The sequence below is a fragment of the Tachysurus vachellii genome, chromosome 3 (genome assembly GCF_030014155.1).
Source record: "Tachysurus vachellii isolate PV-2020 chromosome 3, HZAU_Pvac_v1, whole genome shotgun sequence".
Taxonomy (NCBI): Eukaryota; Metazoa; Chordata; class Actinopteri; order Siluriformes; family Bagridae; genus Tachysurus; species Tachysurus vachellii.
The window spans coordinates 13,196,479-13,216,445 of record NC_083462.1 but is presented as its reverse complement, the minus strand read 5'-3'; the positions used below and the strand labels follow the sequence as shown (position 1 = coordinate 13,216,445).

At 41.0% G+C, this 19,967-nt stretch overlaps 1 protein-coding gene across 4 annotated transcripts in view; it reads right to left on the bottom strand.

Annotated features, from left to right (window-relative positions):
- Positions 1-256: 256 nt before the first annotated feature.
- The window catches only part of ash1l (ash1 (absent, small, or homeotic)-like (Drosophila)), a 38,718-nt gene continuing 19,007 nt past the window's right edge, over positions 257-19,967 (bottom strand). For 2 of the 4 annotated variants that reach the window (XM_060865819.1, XM_060865820.1), the window contains exons 6-26: positions 19,758-19,931; positions 19,557-19,651; positions 19,173-19,246; positions 18,996-19,041; positions 18,791-18,899; positions 18,253-18,459; positions 14,979-15,125; positions 12,643-12,751; positions 10,015-10,325; positions 9,760-9,929; positions 9,402-9,554; positions 8,398-8,452; positions 7,972-8,104; positions 7,229-7,477; positions 6,549-6,635; positions 6,373-6,463; positions 6,132-6,270; positions 4,985-5,157; positions 4,643-4,809; positions 3,378-3,825; positions 257-3,191 (exon numbers count right to left, since the gene is read on the bottom strand). In XM_060865819.1, coding sequence (XP_060721802.1) covers positions 3,100-3,191; positions 3,378-3,825; positions 4,643-4,809; positions 4,985-5,157; positions 6,132-6,270; positions 6,373-6,463; positions 6,549-6,635; positions 7,229-7,477; positions 7,972-8,104; positions 8,398-8,452; positions 9,402-9,554; positions 9,760-9,929; positions 10,015-10,325; positions 12,643-12,751; positions 14,979-15,125; positions 18,253-18,459; positions 18,791-18,899; positions 18,996-19,041; positions 19,173-19,246; positions 19,557-19,651; positions 19,758-19,931 — 3,229 coding nt within the window. In that variant the 3' untranslated portion in view covers positions 257-3,099. The remainder of the gene's footprint in view (positions 3,192-3,377; positions 3,826-4,642; positions 4,810-4,984; positions 5,158-6,131; positions 6,271-6,372; positions 6,464-6,548; positions 6,636-7,228; positions 7,478-7,971; positions 8,105-8,397; positions 8,453-9,401; positions 9,555-9,759; positions 9,930-10,014; positions 10,326-12,642; positions 12,752-14,978; positions 15,126-18,252; positions 18,460-18,790; positions 18,900-18,995; positions 19,042-19,172; positions 19,247-19,556; positions 19,652-19,757; positions 19,932-19,967) is intronic. The other 2 variants (XM_060865821.1, XM_060865822.1) reach the window with 2 other exon arrangements.

The following is a 19,967-nucleotide window of genomic DNA, read 5'->3' as shown; positions in this document are numbered from 1 at the left end:
ATACGCGGTTTCTCTTCTTCTTATGCTAGTAACTAACATTTTAGGTGCTGCTGCTGTGACAGTGTATATCAGAATCCTAACTTCATCATAACTCAAAATCACCACCTTACTTATTACCTGACGAACAAACGAGGCGCTAAATCATGACACTGCATTCGTCATCGAACCGATCCCTCTTTCCATTCCATTCTTTGTTTTTCTCTCACATATCGACACACCAACGTTCAAAATAACGGTCCACAATGTATAAGCTCTATGCAATAGTTAAAACTCACTTTATTGGCAGATGTATTAATTGACTATCCATACAATTAAAATATGCTTTGACTGTATACCTTGAGTATCAATAGTTATGACCTAGTAAAGAATTATCACATGATTCTTGGCTAAATGTAAGAGCAACAGGCAGGTATATTCACAACAATGTAGTGCTTTTTATTAAAAAACAAACAAACAAAAACAAACAAAAAAAAAAACAAAAACAAATAGAATATAAAACAAAAAAGTAAAAACCAACAGCATTTTCATGACTTTAGAATCATAATTACAAACTTTTAACCAGAGTGGAAAAAGTTGCGACAAACTGTACACAACACAAAATGTCTGTCAGTCTGTCCATATACAACGCTTGCATGTTATTTTTGTGATTGTCTAAAATAACTAAACAAATCACACAAAAACACACAAATACAAGAAATACGAGAATCAGAATTATGACCGTTATCACAAAAAAAAAAAAAAAAGAAAAGAAAAAAAAAAGAAAAAGGAGCTGTTTAATTTTTCCCACCAATTCTTGATGGGAAAAAGAAAAAGATTAAGAACATGATAGTCCGCTGATAGATTTTTTTTTTTTTTTTTTTTTGTTTTGTTTCTGCCATTTTCCAAAATAGCATTTTTACGTTGGTTTGTTTTTTTAGTGTTCAACACTTTGCAGCAAAAGTAAGAGGAGTACTTTTTCCCTCCCCTTCAAAAAGTAATAATAATTATAATAGCATTAAAATTAATAATTACAATGACAGTTGTCAGGTCTGGGGTCAGCAAGTCCGTTTCACCTGCCTCCTATGTCGTCAAAAAATTTTGGATAAGTTGCTTCTCTTTCCTCCGTTGTTGGGTTTTAACGTTCGGCCCACGTCCTCCTCAAGCCCCGAAGCTTAAATGAACAATTATGCGAATACAAACGCAGTAATAATAATAATAATTAATAATAATGAATAATAATACATATAGGGTTGAGTCCTGTACAATACAATACACAAAAAAATTCCATTATCAAGATATTGCTTTTTGGAGATGTCTCTCACATATTCCCGTCTGCATATATATACATAGCTTGGCACATCATATACATCTTCCTACTCTCTTGTCAGTTATCCCACCCACCCCTTCTCTTTCTGTCGTTTCTGTCAGTTTATCCAAAACAACCCACATTTGCTTGGGGCCCAAATGATAAGAGTTAAATAAAAGAAAAACAAGGAAGAAAAAAAAAGCCAAAAAACAAAAACAAAAACGTAATAGTCGTTTTCCAATCTAAAAACCCAAGATAAGATAAAAACAAACCAGACAATGAACACCCAAAGCCCCTCCTGTCTCCCACCCAATTGTCTCACTTGACGTGTTAATTCATCCATTATATCAATTGCCAATCAAAAGCTTATTTTAATTTTTCCTAAAAGTTATTTTCTCCTGACAGGCTACATACATTCATGGAAGCTTGCACGCACGCTGACGCTCCCTCACGCACTCGCACACGCTCGCTCGCACACGCACTCGCTCTCGCTCTCTCACTCGCTCATGCTCGCTCACTCTCGCACACTCGCACGCTGACACTCGCACACTCGCACGCTGACACTCGCTCACTCGCACGCTGACACTCGCTCACTCGCACGCTGACACTCGCTCACTCGCACGCTGACACTCGCTCACTCGCACGCTGACACTCGCTCACTCGCACGCTGACACTCGCTCACTCGCACACACCTTCGCTCACTCACTTGCACATGCTCATGCACTCGCACACGCTCACTCTGAGATCATTCTAAGGCGTTTAAAGTAAGTCAGTGCACCCCCACTGGTTAAACATCTTGTTGAGCTGGTACATCGAACACTCAAAAACAGGGCAAACTATTTCACAGACGAAAATCTCAGAGCTTTTCTTTTTCTTTAAAAAAAAACAAACAAACAACAAAATACCCACAATATAGCAAGCCCCCCCTGCCTCCTTGCCCCAACATGCCACTATTCCAGGTTTACAAAATAAGAAACCCTTCCCATCCATCCTGCCCTTGCCAATGCTAATATAATTACAGTATGACAGAACAACAAACAAACAAAAAACAATAATGTATTTAATTATGTTTTGCGTTTTTTTTTTGCTGCACAGTATCTTTCCAGTACTGCGACGAGTGTTAGTGTACACCTCCAAGAGCGAATGACGTCCGTGTTAGAAAAAAGTGCAGTTAGCTCTTTCTCCGCTTGCTTTCTTCCTCCTCTTCTCTTCTTCTCCTCTCTCAGTCAACAAGGCAGTGTGTGTGCGCTACACTGCGCCTCCTATGCTGCGCCTCTTCACACTTCTCAGTAAATGCAGGTTTCTATTCACCAAGACGTGCTCTTCTTCTTCTATCCAACTGCATGACCAAACTCCCCCAGTCTGTTCTCAGAGGCCTCATTCTTTCTGTCTGTAGTACCACCTCGAAAAAAAACAACATTGACCTCTGTTGTCATAGAAACGGGAAATCCCGTTATGTGACAGTTCATAAATGATAGGTTTAAATAGTACGTACTCCTATGTTCATGTGTCATTGCAACATACTTTTTTCTTTTTAAAATGTTTCAAAATAATAATTCTTGCATTGCTGGCAAAAACAAAAAAAATAATAAGTCCTCGTGTCCTGTGCACATACACAAAACTCTCTTTAATTCATTTAGGAAAAATAGAGCAAAATGGAGGACAGATGTGTGTTTTGGAAGGGAGAGCCATCGAGCCTCAAGTGTCTCTCCTTTCTCATACCTTCATCCCTCGTTTGCTGTTCCTGCATATTGTTCTTTGTCTTATCTTTTGAATTTTTTTTTGCTGTCTGCTCGTCACCTACAGCAATGACGTTACTTCCGGGTCACAAAGTCGCTCAGCCCAAGCGTGCGTCTGCGCAGGCGGCGGCCGGGGCCCTCCTCCAGAAGATAGGTGACGTCTATAACTGCGGGACAGACAAAAGGCGGCATTAAGCTACTGAAATAAATTCCAATCTTCTACACTGAGTGAAGCTGTCTTGCTCATATTTCTGACTGTAATGTGTGCTGCTTTTCATTAAAAGCCTGAAATGAAAGATTTTTCCTCTGGTTTCTCACTTGCTATAAATAAGAAGCCATGGTTTCTCTCTCACCGTTTTTGCTGGGGGTCCGATGCAGGAGGTCTAAGAGGATCTTGTTGAGTCGTTCCCTCTGTGCTTTCCTCCGACCCAAAACGGACAGATGCAGCGGTGAATGCGAGAGCAAGGACGCCTCGGCTCCTCCTTTCTCCACGGAACTTTCCTCAACTTCCCTCCTCTCTTCCTCCTCTCCTAACTCTTCATCCTCCTCCTCATCTTCATCTTCGCCAGCCCTCCTCTGTTCCTGCGGTGGCCCTAGAATGGACAGTGTAGTGGAAGACTCCTCGTGGTTACAGACTGCATGCCCCCCTACTCCTCCTTCAGGATCTCTTGTGAAGGACAGCTGGTCACATGACCCTCCAGGGGCTGGGTCTTCATCGCAAGCCACGCCCCCTTTGGAGCGATCGCTCTTCCAGGCCGAACGACCTCCGTTCCTCTTGTAGCTGTCAGGAACGTGGTGAGGCTGAGAGGGGTAGAAATAAAGTCAGAGAAAGAGAAAATACAGAATGAGAGAGATGAATAATATGCGTATTTCACAATATAAATCGTACAGAAAACATTTTATGCTCTTGCTCGTTTGAGAGAGGACAAAAAGAAAGGGACATGAGAGAAAGCTACTACGTTTCTGATATTTAGTCAAGGTTTACACTGAATTTGGAGAAGGTTTCAGTACCACGTCATGTTTAAAGCAAGACCAGAGTGTTTTTCTCAGTTAGGATAATTATCCAACACGACATTATTCCTCATCTTCTATGTGTAATCAATTTGTTAATGGCAGTCACCCACCACTGACAGACGTCAAATTTCCTGCGATGCATAAGCACTGCCACAGAGCATTTAAACGCATCGAAAGGTTCGTCTAAAAATTGGGAATTGAAATTTGGTGATAGTTGTGACAAACACCAAAGATCCAACTCAAAATTTCATAGGGTGGTTAAAGAAACAATAGAACAATGCAGATATTGTACTACGCATCACAGCGCAGTATGGGACTACAATGGTTATATAAAATAATAGTTATAATAGTTATCTAATTAAACATGTTTATTTCCTGTAAAAACATCAAGATCATGTGTTAATTCAATTGAATATTTATTGGGATTGTCTCATACAATGTAAGTAATAATGGACTGCAGGAGTCACATTGAGTAAATCCTGCTTTAGACCAGGCAGTAAGTTGCACATACATGTACAAAGATCCTGTTTAATATTTAAGCTGTAAACACTACACCGGACATCAGGACACATAATTAAACGAGGTCTGATAGAGAGAAACTTACTGAGAAGTCCCTTTTGGGTGTAAGTCTCTTGGGAAAGTGGTTGAAGGCATAGGACTTAGTGCACACTGGGTAACGGTTGCGGTGGATTTTGTAAAAAAGGTGCGCGGATTTGTCCAACCGGTAGTCGCAGATGTACACATCCTGCTCCTTCACGCTTTTGGGTCGACCTGCCACCAAGGAGAAAGAGAGAGAGAGAGAGACAGACACAGAGAGAGAGAGAGAGAGAGCGAGCGAGAGATCTTGACTATGTGTAGGTCAGAGTGCATATGAATAAATGAGAAAGGACCTCCACTGTGCTTGCGATGTCCTGAGGTGTGTTCTAGCACAAGAAGCATGTCTCACCCTTGCAGTATGTGTAAAGGTCCAGAACGCAGCACGTTCCCACCACTGCTTCCAGAGGGATTATCTCATAGAGCGGCACTCGAAACAGCTCGTTGTGGTAGAAGCGGCGCGAGGGCGAGTGGTGGGTCTCGTGAGGTCGGAAATAGTGATGACCAAAAGCAAACCGCTCTCCCCTAATGGGAAAAACAGACCTGGTTAAAACTCACAAAGAAACCGGCGATCAGATCTACTGACACTGTTTTTGTATTAGGGTGACGTTATGTCAGGAGGCCGTGCATGAACACTCAAGGTCAAGTATTTAAACTTGCATGTAATGTGAGTAAGTTCTCTAGAAGTCGCTGTCACATGAAGCATGCCTATATTTACCGAATGACAGAACGAAAGAGTCAAATCTCATGACCGTTTTTCTGTAAATAAATCCATAATACAGTACAATTTACACAGCATTTTATTTCAGTATCTGTCACAATCTGGGTTAAGGTATTTACACGAAAGAAGGAAATGAGGGAAATTTGTACGTATGCTCAAAGAGCACTGTTAGAAACAACCTCACTTCTTCATGGCATGGATTCCCTGAATGTTGGACACATCCCTTTGAGATTCTAGAAAAGAAAAGGTACACGCTTTCCTTTGTTATGATGTGATTCGGATCCGATAACTGAGAAGGCCAAGACTTTTGCTTTCACATGGCGCATCATCATGTGAGAAGTCATTAGAAGACAAGCCTGGGCTGTAGGTAGGTTTGGTCCATGGATTTGGGCCAAAATGGCATTTGCCACAGCAGCCTCAGTTTCTGTTCTTCATCCTGACAGAAGTAGAACCTGACATTGTCTTCTGCTTCTTGCAGAACATCCACCTCAAAGATGTCCATTCCCTGCTTTTCTGCTCACCACAATTGTATCATAGTGGTTAACCGAGTTACTGAGTCTTTCTGTCAGCTCAAACCAGTCTGGACTTTCTTTGTTGACCTCTTTCATCTGAGATCACCTTAAGTTTCATTCTTTATTGGAACATTCTGAGCAAACCACATAAACGTACATAAACCTTCTCCAAAAATGCAGCCTGCCTCCATATTCTCATTGTGAATAGGACATAACTTTCATTTTCATTGCATTAAAAATGATCAGAACATGATAAAAGAGCTCACTTTTCATTTTTCCAAAGTTTCTCAATGCGGAAGATATCTAGTTTGTCTCTGTTGACATGGGACAAGAGGCGATATGACTGGCGCAATGGCTGGCCCTCTGGAGTACGCCTGCTGTCTCTCATCAGGTACACACAGTCGCCTGAAAACACACAGTGTATAGTATAATATCAGGTTATCGCTTCAGCTAGTTATACATACATGAGGAATATCCACATTATTCACAACACCCACACACACACACCTTGGTGTAGCAGCAGCTCATCCCGAAGGAGGCAGATATAGTAAATGGAACCTGACTGTGCGTAACTGGGCTGGGGCACCATTGGGACCTCCTATTGATTAAAAAAAACGCAAGAAGTCAGTGTAAAGCATGCAGCATTATTTTATTTATTAATTTTTATTTTAAAGGTAACATACTCTGTCCACTGGGCGAGGGTCACACTGCTCACAAAGATAATGCTCCACCTCAGCCTCCAAACGCATGCAGTCACAGTGCTGCCAGACCTGAGAGAGAGAGAGAGAGAGAGAGAGAGAGAGAGGGGGGGGGGGACAGACAGAGACAGAGAGAGTAGAGACAGAGAGTAGAGACAGAGGGAGGAGAGAGAGAGAGAGAGAGAGAGAGAGAGAGAGAGAGAGAGAGAGAGAGAGAGCGAAAGAGAGAGTAGAGAGAGGGAGTAGAGAGAGGAGAGAGACAGTGGGAGGAGAGAGAAAGAGAGAGAGCGGGAGAGAGAGAGAGAGGGAGAGAGGAAGGGAGGGAGAGAGAGAGAGGGAGGGAGGGAGAGAGAGAGAGAGGGAGGGAGGGAGAGAGATAGAGGCAGAGAGAGCGAGGGGAAGGGAGGGAGGGTGAGAGAGAGAGACGACAGAGGGAGAGAGAGACAGAGAGAGAGAGAGAGAGAGAGAGAGAGAGAGAGAGAGAGAGAGAGAGACAGAGAGCACAGGTTTTGTGTTTCTTTAGTCACAATACACAATTTTTAGTGTGAAATATAAAAGGTTCACATTTATATTCCTTCATAATTCCTTCCTTTGTAATGCCTATAAGTGAGACATGGCAATTACCATCATCTCGCCCTGAATGAATAAAAGCTTGCTGTATGTACCATGCATTTCTCGCACTGGATCATCAGACCCTCATCCTTGTACATGCCACAGATGCAGCGGATGATGTCATCATCTTTGTTGACATGGTGAGCATGGTCACGGTCCATTGAATCGGAGCTGTCTGCCTCACTAACTGTCTCACCAACGATCTCATCGATCTGCACCGCGGCCTCGTGTCGCGCGCCGTAGTATGCCTTACGTAGCCGGCACACGTCCCGGCCCACCGTGGACTTCCGGCCGTAGTATTTCTTTAGAAGACAGAGATGAAGGTGAGGCACGAAGTCTGACAATTAAGTAATGTTACAGAAATACGGTACAAGTGCTTTTCTGAGTGTGCCTTCAGTGGGGAGTTCAAAAGTTAGCAATGCTGTAATTTAAATACTAACTTGAACTTTGCCCTAGAACTGACTGTGGTATCCAAAAATAAAGGCATCTCAGAAAGGTTAGAAAGTTAGAAACATTCCTCAATCTGGGCACAGTGTCACTGTTTTTTTCCCCCTCCTAAGTTGGACTCTGGCCATTAAATTCCACAGCAGTCTGCTTTGTTTTTACTTACAACTGGAATTTAGATTAAAGCCAACGAAACCGGGAATTTCAAGCTGCACCGTTTACACTGTTACACCATGACATCTAAGAGCTAATAGTCTTAGCTGTTATCTAGCTTCCTGATGAAGTTTCCTGACGTGATGAGGAATATGTCCAAGCTGTTATATAAGAAGGTGGCTGACGCAGTTAGACTGACCTCAGCGTTGCGGAACACCTTGAGCATGTCTGTGTCGAAGGCCTCAACTGTCTTGTAATGTCCAGTGAGGATCTGCTTTTCTATGGTACTGAGGTCCAGAGGATCTGACACCTTCTCATAGTACTGCATGTTCCTGTAAACACACACACACACATACACTCCACAATGAGCCACTAAAACATCTGAAAGGACTAAGGATTAAATAAGAGACTGATTTCTCTACTGAAATTAATTTGTTACTAGACTAAGCAGTAAACCAAAACAACCCATAAGGTTGTACATACAGATGTTTTTTAGGCCACACACCCACCATATTAATACACAACTAACACAGTTACTCCTACAGCCACACTAAACAAAATCAGCCCTACTGCAGGACTGTTCATTTTTTTTAAGGTAAACAATTATCGATATATGTGGTCTTACCTCTTTTTAGATGGTAAATTAAGCAGGGGAGCTGCAAGAGTTTGGCCCGAGGAATCTGCAGAGAGACAGAGACAGAGAGAGAGAGACAGAGAGAGAGAACGAGAGAGAAAGAGAGAGAGAGAGAGAGAGAGAGAGCGAGCAAGAGAGAGAGAGAGAGAGAGAGAGAGAGAGAGAGAGAGAGAGAGAGAGAGAGAGAGCAAGAGAGGTCACATGCTTTATTTAGGAATCAGAGAGATATTAAAATGTTATGCAGATTATTACGAATGACCAAAAGTAGACAGTGATTGATGCTGATCCAGAGCTGGACATATACACACATAGCTCATAGAAGCTTTATGTCTATAGAAAGTCTCCTAATACTTATAACATTGTCACTTTCAAGAAGTAATGTTTTACAATTGTACATCGAGGGCATTTACACACTGTGGCACTGAGAGCCATGGTTGCCTTTACAAGCAAAGCCTCAGTGAGAACGTAACCTAGCTTTCTAGCATTAGCCCACACCCCGGGCGCCACACCCCGGGCGCCACACCCCGGGCGCCACACCCCGGGCGCCACACCCCGGGCGCCACACCTCTGCTTCTGACCTCCAACACACAAATTTTTATTTATTTTCAAATTTGGTATAGTCCCCCCCCCTTCTATTTCCAGGCACAATTATCACTGCCTCATCTTTCTGGGACACAAATTCAGACATACCTAGGTTTAAGACCATTAATCAAAGTACAATAATTTCTGAACAATTAAGGTTTTATGGATTGGTACACACTGGGTTTAATTTTTAAGTACAATTCCATGTGTTTGTATGTGCGTGCGCATACACACGCACACACAGAGCATGTGCTGATGAGCCAAAGACAGATTGCTCATTAACACCGAGATAACACGTTAGCTGGAGGTGTTGAGAGTGTGTGATGTAAAAGAAGCAGGAATTTGTAGGAGTATGTGTGTTTTTTAACTCATACTGGTGTGTGTTTGTATACATGAACAGCGCATGTACTGACCCTTGTAGCTGGTGATCATGTCACAGATCTCTTTGAATATGTGTGCGAGACGAGCCGTGCGGGTCACTTCAGTGTTTTCCTCAGCAGCGGCGAGTCTGCGAGTGCGCACTGAACGAGAGGTCTGTAATGCTGAAAACTGTGTTAGGAACACGTCTGCAACACACACAAACACACATACAGACAGCATAATTCAGTATACAATTACACAAATATACAATTAAAAAATAAAGCAGGCCATCATGTCCTGCTTTACAGCAGTCACAAACATGTCCACACCCCGTCACACTACTATGTAAAAAGTAATACCGTTTTTAATAAACGCTGACTGCAGATGCAACCCATGTACACACGCACACACCTGATTTGATATTGCCATCATCACGAATGACACCTCCCCACCGGGCGTACTGCGATAGACTGCTCTCCTTCTCTCGATCCCTCTCTCCCTCCCTCTTGGACAGCTCACGTTTGTCCCTCATCTTCTCCCAGTTGCGCAGCAGGAATACTCGGTGCTTCAGGACAAAGTTCCTGCAATCAGAAAGACTTCGTGTGAGTATGCTGGCATAAGCAGTCCTATGTATTTGCGTGTCAGTGAAAAGACGGAGGCTTTTACCTCTCTCTGTTGGACATCGGCTTCATCAGAAGGTGCTGGAAAAACTTGCTGCCGTCACTGGACTCCTCCTCCTGGGGACCAAAACAGACGTGTGTTATTGCAAGGAGTCCAGCATTGATTCGTGAATGAATGTTTTTAAATCCTCTTACCCGTTTTTTAAGGTGGTGCTTTGATTTGCGCTTCTCCTTCAGCCTCCCAAGCCTTCGTGTTCCGCCTCCTGATCCTCCTGCTTTACCCGGAAGGCCGTTGATTCGTTGACTCTTTCCACCGATGATTCCCCGGCAGCATTCAGAGCCACACTTACACACTTGCTGTACGGGAATAAAGACAAAATGACCTCTTTCTAAATAATAATAATAATAATAATAACAATGTGAATGAAAAGATGAAATACGTGAATTATGAAGAACACATTAAAGACCAATCTCAGGACTATAAGGTTCTCTATGAGTAACAGTCAGAACCTCATACAATTCATCTAAAGCATTCATTTTTAAAGTATTATTCAAAATATTATAGTCCTAACAATATTTTAGATCCACACCTTTCATTAATATGAGTGTTAAGTCACCGTGTGACGTAGACTGCATATTTTAGATTTTATATATTTCAGATATATAAAGATTTGAAGTCAAATAAATAACATTATTATACATAATCTCTTCAAGGCATGTGTTCCAGTGTTCAACAAGGGTCCGCATTCCTCTGGAGATAAATTCTTCCGGGTATTAATTTACGCCTAATGTCTGACTGTATATAAACACCATGGTAGTTAACTAGAATTAAATAATCAAGTTTTTTACATTTTTTCCCACAGTACACACCCAATTGTGGAAATTAGCAATCTAATTGAACCAGTTCTAGTGTAGAGCAAGCAGGATAAACCTAGTCCTGTAAGCCTTCTTCAGAGCCTTCCTCTGTCCTCTCGTCACAGAGAGACTTAGTAAAGACAATAACTTTGTAAACATAAGCGACTGCATTTTTCTCTGAAATGTTCACTGGGTCAGACTGCAACCTTGAGCAGTCTCGAGACAGAAAAGTGAACAGATCGTATCCCCCTGCACAGGCTGCCCGAACCTGAGACAAGTCAGTGCTTCCATAAACAGAACTCTTGAGCCATCTTAAGCGGATGTGTAACGCTAAGATTACTGAAATATTTATTATTCAGGTGTGCTAACATATTTACGTTCACGTTGTAAAAACGTGAGACGCAGTATATTAAAAAATAATCACGTATAACTAGGGTTGCAAAATTCTGGGAATTTTCAAGGCTGGAAACTTTCCATGGGAATTAACGGGAATATATGGGAATTAACGGGAATATATGGGAATAAACTGGGAATTTAAAAAAAATTCAGAGTTGCCTATAACAAGGAACTTAAATGTAGTTAAAAAAAAATCTTGCAGCATAATTTTGTTTAAAACGACAAGATTTAATGCAATTTAAGTTGAATCTGTACCCTGCATTCCTTGGTCACTTGCACACAGCACACTGCTTACTGGAGGGCCATTGAGGCCAAACCCCCTGCATGTGCTTGCATTCTTCCATAACATGCACAGTAACACTCTATTTTAGGGTCATTTAACCTGGTGCTTATTATTATGAATATTAATAGACTATTGGCTATTTATTAGTACTTATTAAGCACATATTAATGCCTTATTCTGCATGACCTTATTCTACATTCGTAATTGTACCCAATACCTAAACTTAATAACTACCTTACTAACTCTTAATAATCAGTAAATTAGGAGTGTTACCACATGCACAGATTATTTGATGACCCTCCCCCCCTCACACACTCACTCCCCCCTGAAATTAAAAAAAACATCCTCCATATATCACTTAAAGGGGGGATTCACCTCCATTTTCCAGGCCTTGACTACCACACAAGCAGAGACCTAATAAGCTTGAGAACAAATGCTTCATTTTACATTTTGATTGGGACTTTTTTTTAGAAGTGCAAGGGTGGGGGGTGCTTTCATTTTACAGCAATCATAGGGAAACATGTTTATTACAATTATTAAGATTATTATGTTTGTTACAAGCATAATAATGTTTATTATGCTTTTGTGTTACTTAATGAAATAAACAATTAAAGTTCTACTTACAATTAAATCAGTCAAGACGTCATTTTTAAAATTTGTATTACCTTGCATGTATGTCTGCTTATGACCAATCAAAATGTTTATTTATGTTTGTGTATGATATAGTTTATAAACATTTCCTTATATTTCTAAATAATTCCCATAAATTCCCATAAATTCCCGTAAATTCCCGTAAAGTTTCCAATTTTGAATATTCCCAAAATTCCCCAGATTAAGTTCCCGTGGAAAGTTTCCGGAAATTTAACGGAAATTTACCAGAAACTTTCCGCCCCTTTGCAACCCTACGTATAACCTTAACCTTATCTAGTAAACACTTAAACGTGTCTCAGATAACCCTAACATACTTTAGACAAGTAGGTTGAAAAATGAATAAAGAAAGAAAAGAAGAATTCAAAATTTTCAGTTCATAAAATTAGAAGGTAAATGAGTGGGTGGCATCTGACACACACACACACACACACACACACACACACACACACACACACACACACACACACACACACACACACACACACACACCTGTTCTTCAGTGTTGAAGGAGTGAAAATTGTAGTCGTAAGTGAGCTCTGTCCCACTGTCCATGTCTTTCAGAGCAAACAGTCCAATCCTGTACACCCCATTCACTGACCTGTAAATAAAAGAAGGAATTGTGTATTTAATAAACGTTTTAATATCTGAATGGGATCAACAGGGATACAAGAGAGTAGGAAAACTATTCATTTAATGATCTAATAAATAAAATAACTGTGTTGCTTGTCTAACAATAATATACACTGTTTGTGTGTGTGTGTGTGTGTGTGCGCGCGCTATTGGCTCAATCACTGAATCCACTATGAATTGTTGATTTCTTTTGTTAAATAAGTGAAAAAATGATTTTATTTTGTTGACATTTCTTAAAAATAGAACTTAACATTTAATGGGAGTCCTAAATTGTTCACGTTACTGTATGAATGTTTATATGTGTATATACACATACACCTGTAAAGGGGTTGGGATGTATTAAGCAGCAAGAGAAAAATCAGTTCTCAAGGTTAATGTGTTGGAAGCAGGAAAAATGGGCAAGTGTAAGGATCTGAGTGACTTTGACAAAGACCAAATTATGATGTTTCTAGACAACCGGGACAGAGAATCTCTGGACAGGAGGTCTTGTGGAGTGTTCCTGGTATGCAGTGTTTACTATCTACCAAAAGTGGTCCAAAGAACAAACCAGTGACAGGCTCATGTGTGACCAAAGCTCATGTGTTGGGGAATGAATGCTAGTCCATCTGGTCTGATCCTACACAAGAGTTACTGTAGCACAATCCGCTGAAAAAGTTAAAGGTGGCTCTAAGAGTAATGTGTCAGGACACACAGTCACCCATGACGACCCTAATCGAGGTGCCTAAGTTGGTCACATCAGCATCAGAACTAGAGCATGGTGAAATGGAAGAAGGTGGCATGGCTGATGAATCACATTTTCTTTTACGTTATGTGGATGGACGGATGCATGTGCGTCACTTCTCCTGGGGAAGAGATGGCACCAGGATGCACTATGAGGAAATGAAGGGAAGCCAACAGAGAGATGCTCTCCACCATGTTCAGCTTTGAAACCGTGAGTCCTGGCATTCATGTGGGTGTCACTTAAACACGTACCACCTACTTAAACATTGTTACAGACCAAGTCATTTCTCTTCATTGAAATAGTATTCCTTAATGGGATTGGTCTTTTTAAACAGCCCCTGAAACACTGCAAAAGTTGTTCAGGAATAATTGAGGAATATATATATGAAAGAAAAGAGTTCAAGGTTTTGATTTGGCCTCCAAATTCCCCAGACCCCAAGCTGATCATCTGATCAAGCTGAGCATCTGTGGGATGTGCAAACAAATCTGAACCATAAAGGCTCCACCTCACATCTTACAGGACTTAAAGGATCGGCTGCTAAGGTCTTGGTGCCAGATACCGGACACCTTCAGAGGTTTTGTTAAGTCCATGCCTCAACGAGTCAGAGCTCTTTAGGCAGCAAAAAAGAGGACCTAAACAATATTAGTTTTGGTGGTTTTTAATGTTTGGGCTGATTAGTCTGTGTGCACATATTATTCTTGTATAATCAGCCTGCCTAATAGGATGTTTTTAACTGTACGTTCAAGGCTACTGGTAAGATGAAGTTGCTAGAAACTCAGGCTCTTGTACACCAGAGCACTGTAAACCACAGTGGTTTGAAGTCATGGTCACACATGCCTTTGACTATGTGAGAAAGCATGCATGAATGAAGGAATGTACATTTGTGGGTACGAGTGTCTAGCGAGCAGCACAGCTGTGTCCTCCACCCTCTACTGCTAAACAATTGTTCTTCCATGAAAAGATGGATGACCTACAAGCCCCTAGTCTGGTAGACGTTTTTCACGAGTGTGTGTCCGTATGTGTGTGTGTGTGGTGGTGTGGAGTCTTAGGGGGTGGGGTACTTGGTACTACGCAGATGTTGGCTCTGTGACTTGGATCCTGAGTATGTCCTGTTCCAGGGGATGTTTATGTTCGGCTAATCATGTCATTTATTATCAACATCTGTGAGCTTCATTTGTAGAAAATGTTTTTGCTGTAATCGCTTACACCACACAGTCACTCTGTAACTACAGCTGAAGTAACAGATGCTGTGTAACCAAGACTGGCCGATTTAAAGTATACATTATCCGTCCGCTCGAATTTTATGGGACATCATTCTTTGATACTTTTGCTCAAGGGCATGTTGAACGTGCGTGAGGTCGCATCTGAATCGTTGTACGCTATTAATTCTGACTAATGCTGATTTCCCACATGCAAACAATTGAATTGAAATTTATTTGCCCCGATAGTCACTTGATTTGTTCATGTTTCTTACCATTTCTGCATCTCACAGTTGGGCTCACAGCTGTGGTTGATGAAGCGCGCCTCATTTCCCATGCGGTAGCTGTCAATCACCATACCGCTATCCAGATTTAGACAGTACTGACCGCTGTGTGAGAAGTACTGCTCCATCATTCGACTCCTACAGAGAGAGTAATGCAGATAAACATTTAAACAATAAAAAAAATCACTAGATGCTGTTTTAATCAAAGAAATTACTGTAACAAGTACTAGAAGGAAAAAAGCTAGAAGGTATGCCAGACACTTCTGCTTTAGTGGCTGATCAGCTACCCTGATCTTATAGAGAGATGGCTGAGGTCAGAAACAGAAATGTCTCATTGCAGTATTAATTTCGGCTGAAGGGGGAAATGCTAGCTATTAGGGCACAGGGTGTACTAACTTTTTCCTCAGATCAAATACTCAATTGTTGTTGATTTCTTTTGTTTAATAAGTGAAAAGGGTGTGGGGGTGTGTGGGTGTGTGCGCTATTGGCTCAATCACTGAATCCACTATGAATTGTTGATTTCTTTTGTTAAATAAGTGAAAAAATGATTTTATTTTGTTGACATTTCTTAAAAATAGAACTTAATATTTAATGGGGAGTCCTAAATTGTTCACATTACTGTATGAATGTTTATAATATGTGTATATACACATACACCTGTAAAGGGGTTGGATTTGTTAAGCAGCAAGAGAAAAATCAGTTCTCAAGGTTAATGTGTTGGAAGCAGGAGAAACGGGCAAGTGTAAGGATCTGAGTGACTTTGACAAAGACCAAATTATGATGTTTCTAGACAACCGGGACAGAGAATCTCTGGACAGGAGGTCTTGTGGAGTGTTCCTGGTATGTAGTGTTTACTATCTACCAAAAGTGGTCCAAAGAACAAACCAGTGACAGGCTCATGTGTGACCAAAGCTCCATCTGGTCTGATCCTACACAAGAGTTACTGTAGCACAAACCGCTGAAAAAGTTAAAGGTGGCTCTAAGAGTAATGTGTCAGGACACACAGTGAGCTTTTCTACAAATGAAGCTCACAGAACACACTATTGGGGCAAACTGATCTTATAGAGAGTTGCACAAGTGGCTGGTTTTGCCTGTTTTACAGTGTAAGGATGTAGAACAAATGTTATGTACAACACCTGTTTTTCTTGTGTCTGTTGGTAAGTTAAATGTGCTCAAACCTCGCTCCTTATTTGTTCAGTCAGACATTGGCTTTTACCTGGGCAAGAGCAAAGATAGGGACTGTGAATTTGTACTTGGAAACATGTTTATCATTTTATTCACATACCTCATTTACAACATTTTTCACAAAACAAATCCAGATTAATTCAAGCTATACCGTTACTGAGAACTGTGATATTGCACTATGTTTAATAATCAAACATTGGATGATGTGACCGTGAATAACCCATGAGAGTAAAACTAGTTATTCATTTACTGCGTATATGCTACACATTCACCCGTATGCTCTATGCTATGTCCTGACTTATGTGGATTTTGCTCGACATTTCGGATGGAAATATTTGCTCAACATACCCCTGTTGGCTCCTGACTTGTCAGCTGCCCTGTAATTTGATGCTGTAACTTGTCAGCAGGAATGTTCTCCATAATACCAGGCTGAACAAAGCTCATAACACACACTGATTGCAATGTGCCCCCTACAGTGAGGGAGTCTGGTGGCACTGTTATGACGTCAGGACATTTTGCTGGCTTTGTTCAAGACAGTTCTAGAAACTTATAGAATCTACTCCAAGGTACATTTAAGCTATTTTTGAAATGTCTGGAGGTCCACCACTATACCAAATACTTATGTTGGTTTTGCTACCAACTCGAATTTTTGAAAGTTTTAAACCTCGCAACCTACTGCAAAAGTGTCAAACACTTTGATTCTCCTAGCTTCTCACATAATTTGGTTTTACTAACTCCCGCCCAAGTCTTATCACATGATGCCTATCAATTAAGAAGAGTGGAACAAGCATGTTTCCTCCGAAACATGCCATGCCAGCATCTGCATACAACACACTGTTCTCTCCAAGTTACCACTCTGACAACATGGCCAATTTTTGCAGTTAGCTTTAGCATCGTCTGGGTTCAAACTCGCAATCTCCCAAGAACAAGAAGTACACTTTTCTGTTGTGCCACTCAATAGCATTGCAGGGCTTTTAATACAGAACAGCCCACCTTATTTGGCAGAACTTGAAGAGGGATGCTGGACTACACAATCACTTCAATCACTGACTATATGACATCCGGATACATTTGCATTGTGTCTCGGACCAGGCACCGAGTGTGTGAAGGCTCTCCACAGGGTACAGTTATGTCTCCTTTCTTGTTCACGGCTTAAATTTCAAGCTCAATTTAGATTTGTACCATTTGATCATGATGCTGTAATGGGGCGCTTCAGTGCTGAGCAGAAATCTCAATACAGGGCTGTGACTGACAGCATCATTGAGTAACAGCATATGGTGATGGACTGACTTAGGAATACCAAGACCCTAATGACCACTATGTCCTGGGAGACATTGTGAAAGTGATGGAAACAAGTTCTGTGGTGAACTTTGAAAACAACCTGGAGTGGAAGCATGTTATAGGAAGAAAGCAAACAGTAAGGATACAGTTACAGTTTCACTAAGCTCTGGTCTGTTAACAAATATGTAGCAAGATACTTCAGTGTGGCAGGAACCAACCCAGACTTCTTGGAATTAAAATCCTTCTACAGGAAGATGCTAAATTGTCTAATCTGTTGCTCATCACTGACAATTGACAAATCTTCCCCCATGAGTCAAACAGTGAAGCACTTTTAGCTACAAACTAACACCAACAGGGTGCAGCAAGGAGCAGATCAGAAGACCTCTAATTGGGCAATAAAACCTTCTTTTAAAAGTGTTTATAGCTAAATCACCTGTCGAACCAAGCATAATGTTAAGCCTCCAAAAATACTATCTTCTCATAGGCCCGTCTACCTAATGAGATTAAAGTTGAGTGCTTGAGTATTAAAATTATTATTACAAACAGGTAATACATAAAAACTGATTAGTTAAATTGTTGTTGTTGCTATATAGATACTGTTCATAAAGTTAGCAAATTTATAACCAAACATTTAAATTGTCAAAAGATCACTGCATTTTTCTAAAGCGTACAAACTGAAATCATTAAAATTCTAAACTTTCACTTATTGTTGATGACCCAAAGAATATCCTATTTGTTATACATATGCGTGTGTATTTTAAATAATACTCTCGCACTATGAAGTCAGTATGTGGCTAACCTGAACTCCTGCTCGCTGACCACCTCTCCAAGGTATTCAATGATGAACTGGCCAGCACGTAATGGCTCTTTAATGCGGATGCCCCAGCCCTTTCCTTCTGTCCTGAAACGCTCCAGACACTGAACCCACTCGTGCCTCTGGATTCGCTGATTATCGCATTGGTCTCCACATGGACAAGTGCTAGAGGAGCACTCAGCAAACATCATCCTGAGAGAGAAGGGGAATAGAGAGTGAAAACCAGCCATACACGCTCGTGTCGTCTATTCTTCATGCTCTGCTCTTCGCTTCAGTCCATTCTGGCACAAGCTGTCTATAGGATATATCTCCATAGACAGCTAGACGTATTCTTTTTTTTTCACTTTTTTGAAATGATTGTTGATTGTTTTGTTAAAACAATCATCAGCTGATTGTTATTCAGCTGTCTGTGACAGTAGAATAACACAGACATTGACCAGGTATTTAATTATATATGGCCTGAGAGTACATATAAAGAATAGTATAAATGCTTCAAAATAGAGGCTTGTCAAAGTGCTATTACCTGTTTAGGCATTCATCCATGCAGCCCTTTGCACTGAAGTCCTCAGGGAACCTGCAGTTACAGGTAGTGGCTTCATAGCCTGACAGGGGCTTTACATCAACATATACATCTAAGGAAGAAAACATTAAGAAGTTACTAATGATTCACAAAGCATTAAATGACACCTCGACATGATAGAAAAGCGAGTTCAACTGTAGAAACTTACTGGATCTTATTTTCTTGTAGAGAGGGACATCAGGTCTCTTATGCAGCTGAAATGAATAATATGCTGTTAACAGTCTGAGAGATGATGCTAATGGATATACAAAAATGTGAGAAGAGGATATAATAATCATAAAATGTGAGCTGTGTAGAATAAAGCAAAGTTGCACATGCAAACTACCTGGTCATGTTTCCAAAGCCACAGGATGTCATAAGGCAACTGGAAGTCTATGCGCTTCTGTCTCAAGTACTTCCCTGGAGAGAAAAGGAGGTAAGAAGGTAGTTAGTAACAGATGTTAGAGTTGATGCACTGTACCGCTCGTTTATCTTTGGATTTTGCATAAAACTGCAGTCTGCAATGTTACTGAATACCTAGCTGATCAATTTATAACCCGAAAGAAAGCAAATGTGTAACTTACAATCAGCATGAACGTTTCTAAAATACTAATCCTAGCAGTCTATTATTTTACAGATTTACTGTTTTCTGTTTGTTTTACTATCTGTGCACAGTAATAAATAAAATCACGGGGCATCTGAGGGTTAATTTCTTCTCATGTGGACTTACCAACATGAATGGGAGCAGGGAGAAGGCCATACTCATGTTCACCCGGAATATACTCCAACTTTTCTTTCTTTAGCTGTAACAGCTGACCACGAGGACTAATGTTGAGACAGGAAAAAGGAGCCAGAATGGTGGGGTGTTAAAACAGTCATCAGGAAAGAAAGTCTTCTGTACCCATTCAGAAGAATTCTGTGCTAGACATACTCATCTGACTTGTACACATCAGAATAAAGGCCAGCCTTCTGAAATTTCTTCTTGGGTGGCCTAGCAGCTTTTTTCTCCCGTTGGGTAGTCACTGATGTAGGTGGAGCTTGTACCGTGGGGGTTGGACCTGTGCGTTCAGGGGAGGAGTGGCCATCAGATTTTCCTTCCACAGCACTAAAAAGTAAATACAATTATGTTAAGTTTACCCAG